This window comes from Triturus cristatus, chromosome 1_2 (assembly GCF_964204655.1).
Source record: "Triturus cristatus chromosome 1_2, aTriCri1.1, whole genome shotgun sequence".
In the NCBI taxonomy this organism is placed as follows: Eukaryota; Metazoa; Chordata; class Amphibia; order Caudata; family Salamandridae; genus Triturus; species Triturus cristatus.
The window spans coordinates 915,960,267-915,975,418 of record NC_140580.1 but is presented as its reverse complement, the minus strand read 5'-3'; the positions used below and the strand labels follow the sequence as shown (position 1 = coordinate 915,975,418).

The 15,152-nt window shown below is 44.6% G+C and overlaps 1 protein-coding gene across 20 annotated transcripts in view; it reads left to right on the top strand.

Moving 5' to 3' along the window:
- Positions 1-15,152, top strand: part of RERE (arginine-glutamic acid dipeptide repeats) — a 1,190,399-nt gene that overhangs the window by 1,100,785 nt on the left and 74,462 nt on the right. For 15 of the 20 annotated variants that reach the window (XM_085609709.1, XM_085609700.1, XM_085609696.1 and 12 more), the window contains one exon: positions 7,454-8,177. In XM_085609709.1, the coding sequence (XP_085465835.1) occupies positions 7,454-8,177 (724 nt within the window). The remainder of the gene's footprint in view (positions 1-7,453; positions 8,178-15,152) is intronic. The other 5 variants (XM_085609712.1, XM_085609701.1, XM_085609710.1 and 2 more) reach the window with 1 other exon arrangement.

Below are 15,152 nucleotides of genomic sequence, written 5' to 3'. Positions count from 1 at the left end.
AGGAAGTTACGGCCCTCTTGGCCAAAGAGGCCGTCGACCGCGTTCCTGGTCCAGAAGTTGGTCGTGGTTGTTATTCCCACTACTTTCTGGTTCCCAAGAAGGGCAAAGGGGGCCTACGCCCAATCTTGGACCTCAGGAGCGTTAACACCTTCCTCCAGAAGGACCGGTTCAAGATGCTCACTTTAGCTCAGGTTCTGGCTGCCCTAGACCCTGGAGACTGGATGGTAGCGTTGGACTTGCAGGATGCTTATTTCCACATCCCCGTCCTGCCGACCCACCGGCGTTACCTGCGGTTCACGGTGGGTCAGGAGCACTTTCAGTTCACCGTGCTCCCCATCGGCCTCACCAGTGCCCCTCGGGTGTTCACGAAAGTGATGGCGGTGGTCGCAGCTCATCTGCGCCGATCAGGGGTTCCAGTCTTCCCCTATCTCGACGACTGGCTGATGAAGGCGGGCTCGCCCCAGCAAGTCGTCTCCCACCTCCAGACTACGGCCGACCTCCTGCACTCGCTGGGATTCCCCATCAATGTGCCGAAGTCTTACCTGAGTCCCTCCCAGAAGCTCCTTTTCATCGGAGCGGTTCTTGATTCGGCGCAGTTCAGGGTCTATCCGCCGGAACAGCGGGTCCGGGACATTCAGGCCCTGATTTCCATCTTCCGGCCTTTGTCCTGGGTTTTGGTCAGGTTGATGCTGCGGCTACTGGGGCTGATGGCCTCCTGCATCCTGTTGGTACCTCACGCCAGGTGGCGGATGCGGGCTCTGCAGTGGGACCTGAAGTTTCAGTGGGCCCAGCATCGCGGCAACCTGTCCGACCATGTCCTGATCTCGGAGGGCACTGCGAACCAGCTGCAGTGGTGGCTCACGAATCGCGATTGGGTCAGCAGCAGATCCCTCTCCCTACCTCAACCGGAGCATGTCGTAGTGACGGATGCGTCCCTCCTGGGATGGGGGGGCCATATGGGAGAGGCGGAGATCAGAGGACTCTGATCTCCGGCTGAGACTCGGCTCCATATCAACCTATTGGAGCTGAGGGCGATCCGACTTGCACTGAAAGCCTTCCTTCCCTCTGTCCGGGGAAGTGTCGTGCAGGTGTTCACGGACAACACCACCGCCATGTGGTATTGCAACAAACAAGGCGGGGTGGGGTCGTGGATCCTTTGTCAGGAGGCTCTGCGCCTCTGGACATGGCTGGAACATCAGGGCATCACCCTGGTGGTTCAACATCTGGCGGTGCATGATGGACCATGAATGGCGTCTGAACTCGGACGTGGCGCAAGGTCTCTTTCTGCAGTGGGGAGAGCCTTCGTTAGATCTATTCGCCACCGAGGAGAACGCGCAATGTCAGCAGTTCTGCGCGTTGGAATTTCCAAGGCGGCACTCGCTCGGAGACGCTTTAAGTCGCGAGTGGAGTTGCGGTCTGTTGTACGCCTTTCCGCCTATACGACTTCTGCCCAGAGTGCTGAAGAAGATCAGGCGCAACCGGGCCCAAGTCATCTTGGTGGCTACGGATTGGGCACAAAGGTACTGGAATCCCGAGCTACTCAGTATGTCCATCGATCCTCCGATATGACTGCCTCTTCAGGAGGACCTTCTGTCGCAACAGCAGGGGACGGTCCTCCACCCGAACCTGTCCAGCCTCCACCTCCATGCGTGGAGATTGAGCGGCGGCAGTTGATGCCATTTGACTTGCCTCCTGAAGTCTGTGATGTCATTCTGGCAGCCAGGCGTCCCTCCACAAAGACGGTATACACCTGCCGGTGGAACAAATTTGTGGCATGGTGCACAGCAAAGGCTGTGGATCCCCTTTCCGCCCCTCTTTCTGAGGTTCTACTCTTTCTTCTTTCTTTGGCCCAGCAGGGCTCTGCTCTGGGCACCTTGAAGGGTTATCTTGCTGCAATCTCTGCTTTCTTAAGGCTTCCTGATCAGCCTTCTCTTTTCAAGTCCCCTGTTGTCTCACGTTTTCTCATGGGCATTACTCATATGTTCCCTCCTGTTCCATTCGTAATGCCTCAGTGGGACTTGAACCTTGTTCTTACTTTTCTGATGTGCGCTCCCTTTGAGCCCCTTCACAACTGTCCACTTCGTCTACTGACTCTGAAAACAGCCTTCCTGGTAGCTATCACCTCCGCTAGGCGGGTGAGTGAGCTCCAGGCTCTGTCAGCTAAGCCTCCCTTCCTTTCGGTTCATCCGGATAACTTCCTAAAGTCGTGACTCCCTTTCACATCTGGCAATCGGTCACGCTGCCCACCTTCTTTCCGCCTCCGCATCCTTCAAAAGATGAAGAGAGGCTCCACCGTTTGGACCCAAAACGTGCGCTGTCATTTTATTTGGACTGCACAAAACAGTTCCGGGTGGACTACCAACTTTTTGTTGGATATGTAGGTGCGAAGAAGGGTAAAGCTGTACACAAGCGGACCATCTTGCGCTGGGCCGTGTTGTGTATTATACTCTGCTATTCTTTGGCGAAAAAGGTCCCTCCTGTTGGGCTGCGAGCCCATTCCACCCGGGCCACAGCGGCGACAACTGCCCTGGATCGGGGAGTCCCCTTGCAGGACATCTGTCAGGCGACGACGTGGGCTTCACTGCACACGTTCGCCAGGCACTATTGCCTGGACAGCCAAGTCCGGAGAGATGGCCACTTTGGCCGTTCTGTTCTCCAGGACTTTCTGGTGTGATCTTGGTTCGCAGACCCACCACCTGGGTTGGTATTGCTGGGGTATCTATTCTAAGGTGAGGAATCTAACTAACGTGTTTCTCTCAGATGAACAAGTTACTTACCTTCGGTAACGATGTATCTGTAGAAACATTAGTTAGTTAGATTCCTCATCGACCCACCCAGCCTCCCCGTTCTGCGAACCGACATCTAGGGTTAAGGTTCTCCCTTTCAGGGCCCTAGATTTTTTGGCACCAGTGTCGGTCTCTTGCATGGCTCAGCGTCCCTGGCGCGGAAAGCTATGTACAAGAACTGACGTCAGCACACGAGGGCGGCGTCTAAGTACTCCGACGACGTCATTCTGGCGCACGACGCCAACGACGGACGCGGAGCCGCAGACGACGTCTAGCGACGCGCAAGGGGTATTGCTACAAAACTTTCCGGGTTTCCAGTCTGACGCCTGGGGATTTTCTAAGGTGAGGAATCTAACTAACTAATGTTTCTTACAGATCCATCGTTACCGAAGGTAAGTAACTTGTTCTACAAGCAATATATTTTACTATACATTTCAAATACACAGAATAAAAAACACAGCATCCACCTCAACAACTCCCGTCACAAGTAAAAAGACAAGAATCCACTTTTCTGTCAGTCTGTGCAAAAGAAGCACAATGCTGATAAGACTGCTTTGATGGGCCATCACTTACAGGAATTAACCCACCTTTACTCAGCAGAGAGGATTCCGCTCTCTGCTGCTTCTACACCAAGTTTCACTTCCTGTCTGAAACACTAGTCTTAAAATACCCATTTCTCATCAAATACCCCTCTCTAAATACCCCAATTCGCACTCTGAGTGGTGTGGCTTTCTGCCCACAATTGTTTGTAGGTGTGGAGCAGAGCTTTCACGTACCTTATTCCTGTGGTTTAATGAAGAGCCACTGACATCGAGGCGCTATCGCTGCCCGCATTCACCACATTGTTTGAACTCATCAGAGTGAAAAACTTATTTAGAGAGTCGCAGGCTCTTTGTGCAATAACGAGATTAATGGGGCCGGACCCTTTAAATGAGGCTCATGTGGAGGGTACGCTGCAGGGCTACAGAATAAAGGTAGTGACAAGGACGTCCCTCAAAACGGGAAGTCTCAGCCTGCTACACCCCTCTCCGCGGCAGACCCCCGAGGAATAAAGCCGTTTATCCTCCAATCCAGAGGGTGCCTATTTAAAGGGTGCCCGCCCCCGCCCCTGCCACAAGCCACTGGTATTCCCAAAGTCAAGCGCTTCTCGGAACCTTCTACTGTACATACCGGGAGGGGGGTTGCAGGGGTCTTCAATAGGCAACAACCTGCTATGTACCTCACGCACCAGAAAGAAAGTTATGACCAGCTGAAGCAGCGCACTTCGTGCCTGCACGAAGAGAAACTCCTTAAAGAAAAGAGTGCTCCCAAACTTAAAAACATGGTCCCTGTAACAACCGAAGTAAAGGGGCCAGTCGCCATGATCAGCCTCTGCAGTACCAGCATCTTAGCAATTGCCACTCAGCCAACACGGGGAAGTGGAAGAGCAGTCCAAAAGTAGGGATTGGGGCGTGGCCGCAAGGACTTGTCCTAAATTACCCTTGATGAGTTTGGTACATGATTACTCCTAAGTAGACATATTGGGCCTCCACTCCAGATTTGTGGATAGGAAGTCTTCAGGGTGATTAATTGAACCCTGACTAAGCCGAAACAACCATGATTTAGCCCTGTTTATTTTAAGCTGGACATGTTCTTCAATTCATCCAGTACAGCCATTCCACCTGGCTAAGTTTCTCAAGGCCTGTGTAGGTAAACAAAAGTGTCATCAGCCTACAGTGATACAATCTGCCACCTGTCCGCTAATTTAATTCACCATTCTTGAGCCCTGGTGTCTGACACTCCAGCTGTTCTATACCCAAAAGCAAAGATAATGGGAGACAAAGGACACCCATGCCTGGTGCTTCTGCGAACTTCCATCTGTTCCAAAATGGTCAAGCCTGTCCTTGCTCTTGCCATCTGCTTCATTTCATTTCATTTCAACTGGACCCACCCCAGAAACTCTGGCCCTATTCCTATTTTCTTAAAGATTAACATAAGATAAGGCCAACCTAGTGTGTCAAAAGCTTTCGCTGTAGCCAAAGAACTACTAGTTGCAAGCCTGCTCTTCCCGAGGGCACCATTTATCAGATAGAACATGCATTTGAGATTAAAGAAAGTATTTCTCCCAGGTCTGATTCCGTTTTGGTCTGGCTGCACTATTGTCTTATAGGAAATAACGTACTAGCCAATATATGACTAATAATCTTGTAGTCCATATTCAGTAAGTGATTTATATGGGAACAAACATCAAAAAGGGATTGTGCTTAGGGAAGACCCAATGTTAGTGCATCTCTCATAGACTTGTCAATTCTCCAGGGTGTCTAGCTGATAAATACATAGCTATAGCTAGTTTTTTGTTGTGCCAGTATGGCTTTATATGCTTCTTGGAACTCATCCACTTATTACTGGCATCTTGTTCATGTTGTTTGAGCCATAGCATTGTGTACATCCTTTATTTGTAATGGATCTACATAGGTGCATAGGGAAAATCGCTCTACTCCTCTAAGAGCAAATAAATTACCTATGGTATCTATGAAGGCCTTATTAATATCTTGATTGAGAATTAATAACTTTCCCGTGAAGTCCTGATAGCACCAATCTCGGGCCTAGAAATACCCGACTTCAATAAATAAGCCAGGAGTCTGTCTGCATGATTCCCTCTGTCTGCTATTTTGCTACATATCCCCTATAGTCTACTGTCGCCAACTTTCCCAGCAAATCCTGGTATCTCCACCCTCAGTTGTGAAGTTGTTGTACAGTGGCAGATTGTGTAACCACTAGTTTCAGATTGATAAATGTCAAGTTCTGCGTCCAACATGTCCTTATGTAACATAATCTTAACTCCCCAGGTGGTTTAAATATAATGACCGCCTTTAAGACATTCCATGATTCTAGCCGTGGCTGACCCCTCATTATTTGTGAAGTAATGCATGATATGGTCACCAATGATCTCTTTGAAAGGAGCACAATACAGTATTTCCGTGCAGAGCCTCCATATTTTGATCGAGGCCCTGCTCCTACCCTTCTTTATCTCCATCTTGAGAGGCTTTTGGTAAGAAAGAGTACAAACCAAATACTCTATGTTCACTACTCTCTGACAAAAGTGCCTAGATCTAATCTTGTGTCTTAGTATTCTGTAGGGCACCATCCTACATGCGTCCTGTAGGTGTCTATTTTCAGTTCATTTTTAGGAGTTGTCATTCTTATCTGCTCAGTGTCAGGAAGTGGAAGACTGTATCTGTCCAACACAGCATTATGTATAAAATGAAAATACATGCCCCTCGCACAAAGGTACTGTATGTGTAGGTCACATAAAAAATCACCCCCTACCATTGTCCTTTGAGGGCAGATAGCTGCAGAGCAAAGACTTCAAGCCACTCAATGTACATACGCCCCAGCTCCACAATGTACATCAGTTATTTGATTGACAATAATAGGGACTATGGTGGGGAGCAACTTTTGGTTTCAAGGCTTCCTGCATCTTATGCTTGCCACTCAACAGTCTGTAAAATCTGTACACGCGCCCCCCCCCTGCATTTGTCTGTTCAACATACTGCCATCTTAATGCCCTGCAAAGTGTTTTTTTCTTCCTAAAATGCTCCTTGCTTTGTCTGGGATGAGTACTTGACAACACCACTGTGCCTGCAATACCAGATATACTTTCCCATTTTGAATATTGATGGATTCGCAGGGTTTCTCCGCTGGCGCCTGGCCTTCCCTCGCAAACTCTTGTCCTCTTGGGCTGGATTCTGCACCAATAGCCATATGGATGCTTAAGGGAGGGAGCATGACAGGGGGCAGGTGCTTATTCATCCCTCACTGCAACTCCTGTCTCCTTTGTGAGCACCTATCTTCCTCCCAGCCTTTAGTAACAGGTACTGCCACACGCTGGATTCAGCAGCCAGGTCGATTGAGCTGACTCAACCGCAACTTAGGTCCCATGGCCCCACCGTACCCACAGGCATTTGGCCACAATAGGCCAACCTGCTTGCAGACCACCAAATAGAGGTGTTTTTTATTTGCACATGGAGTAGTTTGTCCGAGCTTATGCAGGCAGGATTCTTGCTAATACAGAAGGCCCTATGCTGCAGTTGGAGCTATGCACCTCTCTGAGGCGCCATCTTGGCCGCGTGCCAATTTCCTTTTAATATACACCATGCATCTGCTCTTCATATCTTGCATACCTATATGTAATTTTCATTGAGTGTATTTACGGTGATACTTATTGCTCTTCGCACTTTGGTAACACATAACAGGATACTCTAATTGGCCATTTGGTTAAGTATTGTGGAGATGCTTTTAACCCCTTGTCAAAACAAGTTGTCAACCAGACTTTAAGGATTAGTTATACTAATATTTAAATGTGTTCAATTCAGATTAATTTACACAAAGCTGGTTTATCTAGAAATCTTGATGTACTGATTTGGATCGTGTTGTCCTGGATACATGTTGAAAATCTGATGTCTAGAGTCATTGGTTTTTAAGATCATTTATGCACACACAAACTGGTTCCTTGGAACAAGTTGCATTGATATTTCTTAGTTGACTGGTCACTATGCCTTTTCACAAAGAGCACTATGCAATGTTATCTAAGTTTATATTTCCATGTGTTTGTGTACTTTGTCCTTCTTTCATTAGTTGAACTTGCACCAACCTTCCACCCTCATGCATCTTTATTTTCTTCACAGCAGAAAGCATCCAGCTCCTCTCATGAAGGACGCCTTGGTGACGGGCAGCATGGCACACCATCTCATATCAGGCCTTCCTTTGAGCCACCACCAACGACCATTGCTGCTGTCCCACCTTATATTGGACCAGATACCCCAGCCCTACGGACGCTGAGCGAGTATGCCCGCCCCCATGTCATGTCTCCTACCAACCGCAACCACCCTTTTTTCGTTTCACTAAACCCCAATGATCCTCTTTTGGCTTATCACATGCCTGGTCTCTACAACATGGACCCCAATATGCGAGAGAGAGAGCTGAGGGAGCGTGAGCTGAGAGAACGAGAGCTACGAGAAAGAGAGTTACGAGAGAGGATGAAGCCCGGCTTCGAGGTGAAACCCCCAGAGATGGATCAGCTCCATCCTGCTGCCAACCCCATGGAACACTTCGCCCGACATGGAGCGCTCGCCATGGCCCCATCTCCAGGTCATCATCCCTTTGCTTCCTTCCATCCGGGTCTGAACCCCTTGGAGCGGGAGAGACTCACACTGGCAGGCCCTCAGCTGCGGCCTGACATGAGCTATCCCGAGAGACTGGCGGCTGAGCGGATCCATGCCGAGCGGATGGCGTCGCTGTCCAACGATCCGTTGGCGCGGCTACAGATGTTCAACGTCACTCCTCATCATCACCAGCACTCGCACATACACTCACACCTACACCTGCATCAGCAGGACCCACTACACCAAGGTGAGCTCTCAACCGCTCATCTCAGCTGTTTGCGGAGGGCGGTTGGAAGGGGTGGTCAAGTCAGCCATTGTTCAGGCCATGGGCAGCACCTTTGTAGTATGGTGCCTGCACTGCCCAGGCTTTGCAGTGCCATTTCTATGGCAGGAGGCTTGATTTGAGGGCTCGCATCACTCTTCATGTATGGTCCGCTCAATTAAATGTCCGTCTGTCAGTGCCTTTGCGATTCAGTTGGTGGCTTTGGCCCCCCAAATATCCCACCTAAGCCACATGCTTGGTAATGGGTTTCTCCTTCACACTGTAAAAAATGTTTCATAAAATGATGCATTTATGGGGATGATTGGGCATTGTGACTTAATTGATTATGATGTTTAACGCCTCTGGAACAGGTAAGCATGGCCGCACAATCTGGATGCCTGATGATAGGAAATTGTTTAATGCATGTTCTTAATGTTCTGGGGTGGCATGCAAGTGGTTTTAGAACTGGTTAATAACTGATTTTGCTTTAGAATTGTGTTGGCACAAAGCTGTTTTCCCTGCAGTGAGGATAGCTGCTTGAGCACATGTCCAGTCCAATGATTTGAAAATGTTTCTTCTGCTTCCTCTGGATTTGCCAAATGTGGGACTGAATTTCTCAGTATCTCGTGTCCTTCACTCATCCTCTTTCCGTGCACCTCTGCAAGAATTTAAAACTAACATGACTGACATTATAAGCTCTCGAGGTTGATCCTATAGTATGATGAGAGAATTGACTGTAGAAGTAGAGGATGATCGTAGGTGAACTGCTGTTTTGTAGCCCACATGCAAGCATTTTTATAACCATTTGTTTTCTCCTTTAGAAAAGCTAGTCTGAGCACAGCATGAATTGTCCAAACTGTCAAAGAGAGAGTTTTAGTGGAATCAGTGTGGGATGAGATGTGCCTTAGGACCCGTCTTTGCAGTGACTTGAGTTTCAAGCCAATGATTTATTTTATTTATTTATTTTGTTTTGTATATCGTGAATATGACCCTTGCGGGTATCAGAGCTCTTTACATGTATACAGAGAGCGGAGCAATAGTACCAATAATATCCTATTAGGTCAAACATACAGGCTAAAGTAGTGACCAGAGAGGAAGGGTAAGCTTTACACAGTTCAGAGAGCAAAGGAGATAAACCAATAAGAACAGAATTATCATAGTCAAGAAAACTGTAGGATCATGTATCTGGAATTTTGCCATAAGTGTTATGTATTACTGCTCACCCTAACACCAGTTCACCCTCCCTGTGGAACTGACAATAAATGCTCTTTCTGCCTTGGGATAGGAAGCACAGGGGCTTTATTGATACACACCTTTCTTTGATTTGATAATTAAAATAGTCTCCTCTTTGGTGAACAGGAAGCACTGTCACACAAATACCTGTTCATCAATACATGTTCGCCTGAACGCAAAGCTCATACAGGAAATACAGCAAATCATAGCTACACCTTGGTACCTCATAGGAAGCTCAGGTGCATAGATTGTGTCTCTTCTCTAGTTGTTCATGTGAAGCACAGAGCCATAGTACTGTAGTTCTGGAGGATGCTTCTAAACACAGATTTCTGCACTTAAGAATTTCCCCAGATGCCAGACCGGATCCGGAAGATTTTTCTCAGTAGCCCCTGCGCTTCTGGTAAATAGCCATAGAATGGACAGCAGGAGGCACATTTAAGTCCCACCCAAGTACACTAACGTCAGTTGCTTTCTTTACTCTCCTTTGTATGCGGACCCAGAGCTAGCTCCCTACTTTTCCTTCTCAGTGGGCTGTTTTTTTCTCAGAATTCTTTTTTCCAGTGTTCAACGGAGCATGTCCCCCCCCCCCCCCCTCCCCCCTAAAACTACTGAGTTTAAACTCTATAGGGACTGTTACAAGCAGAGGTGTGTAACAGATTCCAGTAAGCTGTGTCTCCGATGTTTGGGTTACGATTTCACATCTTGAGAGGAGTGCAAGCTTATACATTCCATGGTGATCCGTGATCATGAAGTCAAGTTATATGTCACCAAGCACAGCAGGAAGTCACTATAATGCCACTTGAAGTCGAGAGCACAGACCCGTTCCCGCTCTCAGACCTCTCCTGCGACTGGTTTTCTTCATGGTCCAAGTGTTATGGCATGTGGAAGTACAAGAAGTTGTTTAAGAAGGCCTTATGGGACTCGTCCTATTCTCACCACTCTCCCTCTGAGAAGTCAAGAGTACGTCAGGGTGCCGCTTAATTCCTCTCTTTGTCCTACTCCATGGTGCCAATCCCACTGCTGAGCCTGATGTACCTTGAATTTCGAGGGCTCACTGCAATGTCACAACAGATTAAAACTTTCAAAAACGTTGTCTTGTGAATCTTTGGCACCCTGCCACTGCTCTCTCTGTTGTGACTTCAGGCACCAAGGGTCCTCAGAGGCCACTAGTCAGGTTACCACTTTCAGATCCATCCTCTGCGCTCTCTGTGCCTACTGAACCAGACTCAAAGTCTGGCACCACAATCCACGTCTTTTTTTTGTTGTTGCAGATTTATATAGCATGAACTCGACCTGAAGGTATTGGAGCGCTTTACATGAGCACCGGTTACGTTACACAAGGACACATTCATGTTTTTTGGTGGGCTTGGGGAGATTAAGTGATTTGCCCAGAATAACAGGATGTGGAGTCGACCCCGAGGCTCGAACCTTGGTTTCCCAGCTTCAAAGTCTGCAGTCTAGCTGTCAGACCACATGCTCTCCTTTTCCTGCCACCTCGATACCACCACCCCAACAGATAACACCACTGATCCTATTGCTGTGTCTATCTCCAAACCGAGTTGTGACTTTGGCCAAGGTTTCATTCTGGAGCAGTTCCAACACGACTGGCCCCAGTTGACTCAGAGTCTGACAAAACAGCACTTTGCCTAGGATCCTTCCGCCAGTGCTCACAACAACTTTTGGATTGGGCTCAGACCAAAACCATCCAGCCTTTGGTGACAGTGGAGTTGATGGAGATGAATTTCTCCCACAATACGGTTTCCCAGATGTCAGTGGTGGATTGGACACTTCTCCTGACAGAGGGCTGTGTCCCTACCCCTGGTCCTTCATCGGTAGAGACCGCCTCATTTGCTTTAGTTATCACACCAGCAGCTGAATTTCTGGACTTAGTTGCCATCTGTTGAGGTGAATACCGATGTCCTCACTGAAGTTTTGACCCCTGGGAAGACCCCATCTGAACCCTTGCTGCAATTCAACAAAGACCCCACTGACACCCCAATGGGCATCTGGGATAAACCTTGCTCACTTGTAAATAGACCGGTAGCATGATTGCACAAACCTGCTCTGAGTGATCTTGTTTTCATGACGCACCACCCTACTCCTGAGAGCCTGCTCATTCAAGCTAACAGTAGCAGGATAATCCCAATTAATTCCCTATGACACACCAAGAATTGATTTATCAGATTTTTTCAAATTCAATGTCAAATAATGACAACAGAAATTAAATTCACAGTTATTCCAAATTCAATCCAAAAAGAAGAAAAGTATTAAGTAAAGAAGATTTCAAAAATGAATAATTTTTCAAAAGCAGGTGTAGATTCATTTTTTATATTCTAAAACGTATTTTGTAAATATTGTATATACAAAGGGGTTCCCAAAAAATGTATCTCTGACAACACATTAACAGCGGTTATAAATACATTTTACAAATCTTGAAGTACCATAGGTCAATGTGTAAACCGTCCAAATCCTATATACAGTATTTGAAACTGTCCATCATAGTAGAACAAAGTTACAAATAGCACATTTGTTAATAACTTTTCATAAGAAATTGGACATTTCCTCAACGTTTTGGTCTCTGTAGCTGGAAGTCAATGAGACCATCTTCAGGACTTTAGAGTTTTTTAAGAGGATGGTAAAGACCCCTCCTCCTTTGAGATAATCAAAAAATATATAATAAAACAAATATATTTTCAACAAACTAAACATGAATTGGACATCACCCAAACAAAATATATACAAACACTTGCAGTGGTAAGAAAGAATAATAAACTTGCTAGAAATAGCGTGTATAAAGAAAACCCAAATTTAAAAGACCATCTCTTTTGTTAGAAAAGGTGCACACACAAATAAAAAAAGAAAGAGAATCACCCATCACCAGAAGATCAAAGGGTGATACTCGTTACATTCATGCAAGTTGCTCACTTATTAGTCCCAAAATAGACAGATAAGCTGTGAAAAATTGGTCCAAAGGAGTCACTGATATCTAAAGCACTAGGAAAAAAAATCTGTAAAAAAAAAAAAAAAATGTTTTGTGGTCATATATAAAACTAGCTGTATATGACCCATATTATTTAGAGTACTCGCACGACTATTCGCAAAGTCAGAAGGAATTGTGGGGTCCCATGTGTCAGAGATAACTGGGACAGAACTGATATTTGGGCATTAATTAATCTGTCAAAGACCAATTATGTATTCGATGATGTATATTCAGTTTCCAGTAAAGAAAATGCAGGGTATTTCATAGGTATATTTACCTCAATAGATTAACTAATACTGAGATGAACATAACTTCACAAAGACGCGCAACTTAATGTCTTAACGACACAAACGTGCACCAACATAGAGTCCGAGTTGGTGAAAGAATAACAACATGACTGCTAGAAAAGATCTATATACAGCATAATCAATCCTTGGAGAGATTAACTCCAATATCACAGCGGTAAATCACTGTTATTAGAAAGTACTTGTGTGTCGTTAATCAAAGGCATTCAAAACTAATTAGACGCGGGCTTGTAGGTACGGTCTTTATCTCGTATATATATTCTATGAAAAACGAATTAAATGGCAGTCTAAACAGACTATGATGGTCATCATAAATGATGTCATCTTTGTAATTATTTGATACAAAAAAAGAAATAGTAATCAAAATGTAAAAATGCAAAGAAAGGCAGGAAAAGACGTATATACCGCCACATGTGGTAGATAGAAAACCCAGATGTAGGAAATATATGGGAGAGCCAATGAAAAAGTTAATTGAGCTAGATGATTCATCAGATATATCCTTATCAATCAGACAGGAAAATACAATACCTTGTACAAGATTAACAGTTTCTTCACCCAAAAAAACTTATACTTGTGATTTGCTTTTAATTACTATAATAATGTTACATAGAGAAAATATATATTTTTTGACAGTTTTTTCATATATATGCTGTGCATATCTGACCAATCTTATCTTAATTATTCAAAATTACAGTGATGTCAACTTATTCTGAAAAAACTATTCCTAATCATGATATGAATTATAGTATTGCAGGATCAACTACAAGAAAACACCTGAATAACCGTGAATAGTATTGTATATACTGAATTTATTCAAATACATGTACAGTATATCAATACATTCCTTCCTATTAAGGATGTTATAATAAATAAAGTGTTTGCCATTCAACAGAGATTTCTAGGCCTTTTCTAGCACGTTATGTTTTCCAAATCCATTTATTTTCTTTCATTGTCAAGGCACGATCTATATTTGGGAATCTGATTGTTGATTTTGCAACATCAATCACCTACCATTTGATGTCTTTCCAAGGGTGTTTAAGTTGTATATAATGTTCAGCCATTGGTGCATGATAAATTGGCGTCTGATCCTAAATTGGTGTTGAAGTATAATATTTCTTATCGATTGAGTTGTTTTACCTATGTATGGACGACCACACGGACACTCAATGCAATAATTAACATTACATGTATTGCAGTGACAGAATTGTTTAACTGAAAATTGCTAATCATTAATCACAAAGGTTTATATTATTCTCCTGGTAGTGTTGCATGCTACAAAGTTATTGCACTTATAATGTCCAACAATTAGTGCCATTTGAAACAGTTGTTGAATACTAAGTGAAGTTGGTTCAACATAAGCTCAGACCAATTTATCTCTGAGAGTAGGGCCTCTTTTGAAAGCAAAAAGTGGTCTTTCACAGGAGGTTGGATCACCCGAAAATAAATTCCAATTTTTACACACAATTATTTTTACTTGTTTGACAATGTGCCAAATCAAACGTGATTATTCGGGTCTTGGTTTAATATCGAAAAGAGCTTCTCTGTTATACCATGCTCTTTTTAAGGATCTTTCGTAGAAGTCTAAATGGATAACTATGTGCTTGAATTTTCTCTTTAAGCTTTTTGGCCTCACAGAAGTAATCATCTTTTTTTGGTACAGTTTCTTCTCAGATGAAGAAATTGCCCAAAAGGCAAATTATCTTTCAATGCCTATGGGGTGGTGGCTGTTGAAATGTAATGTGTTTCTTGTTGTACGCTTTGTATAAAGAGGGTATACAGCTTGTTTTCTTCTGTCTTAATTCAGATGTCTAGGAAATTCATACTGTAGTTATTACAGTCAATAGTGAATGTAAGATTTAAATTCAATCCATTGATCCGTTTACAGAATTGAAGTACATCATCCTAACCTTTTCCAGATGAAAAACACATCATTGCATCTCATCCCTTTTCCAATATATCATCTGTATGGATTATCAACATTCTCGATATTTAGATTCAAAGCCAGAAACATAGATATTTTCTATTTTAGGGTAAAAAAATTCCCCCCATTGCTACGCCTTTAGTTTGTTCTTAGAATTGATTTTCGAAAACCATTTTTTTTGTAATTTAGGGCTCTTTCTGTACATTCAAGGATAAAGGATGTAGGAACTTGATGGGGACGTGTTATAGTTTCTAGAAGTGTTTCAAGTATCTGAAGAACCGCTTTCTGTGATATATTTGTGTACGAACTCTCGATATCCATGGTTACAAGTATTTCTTCCAGGGGATTACATTTATGGTTTTCTATAGATTTAATCACTGCTGTTGTGTCTCTAATGAAGCTAGGATGGTTAGTTGCAAAAGGTCTAATGAGGAAAAGTCTGCATAATGGGCTAAAGGTTTTAATATGGGGTTTAAAACCTTTGACAAGGGATGGTTAAGTGAAAGAGAGGCTGCATTCTT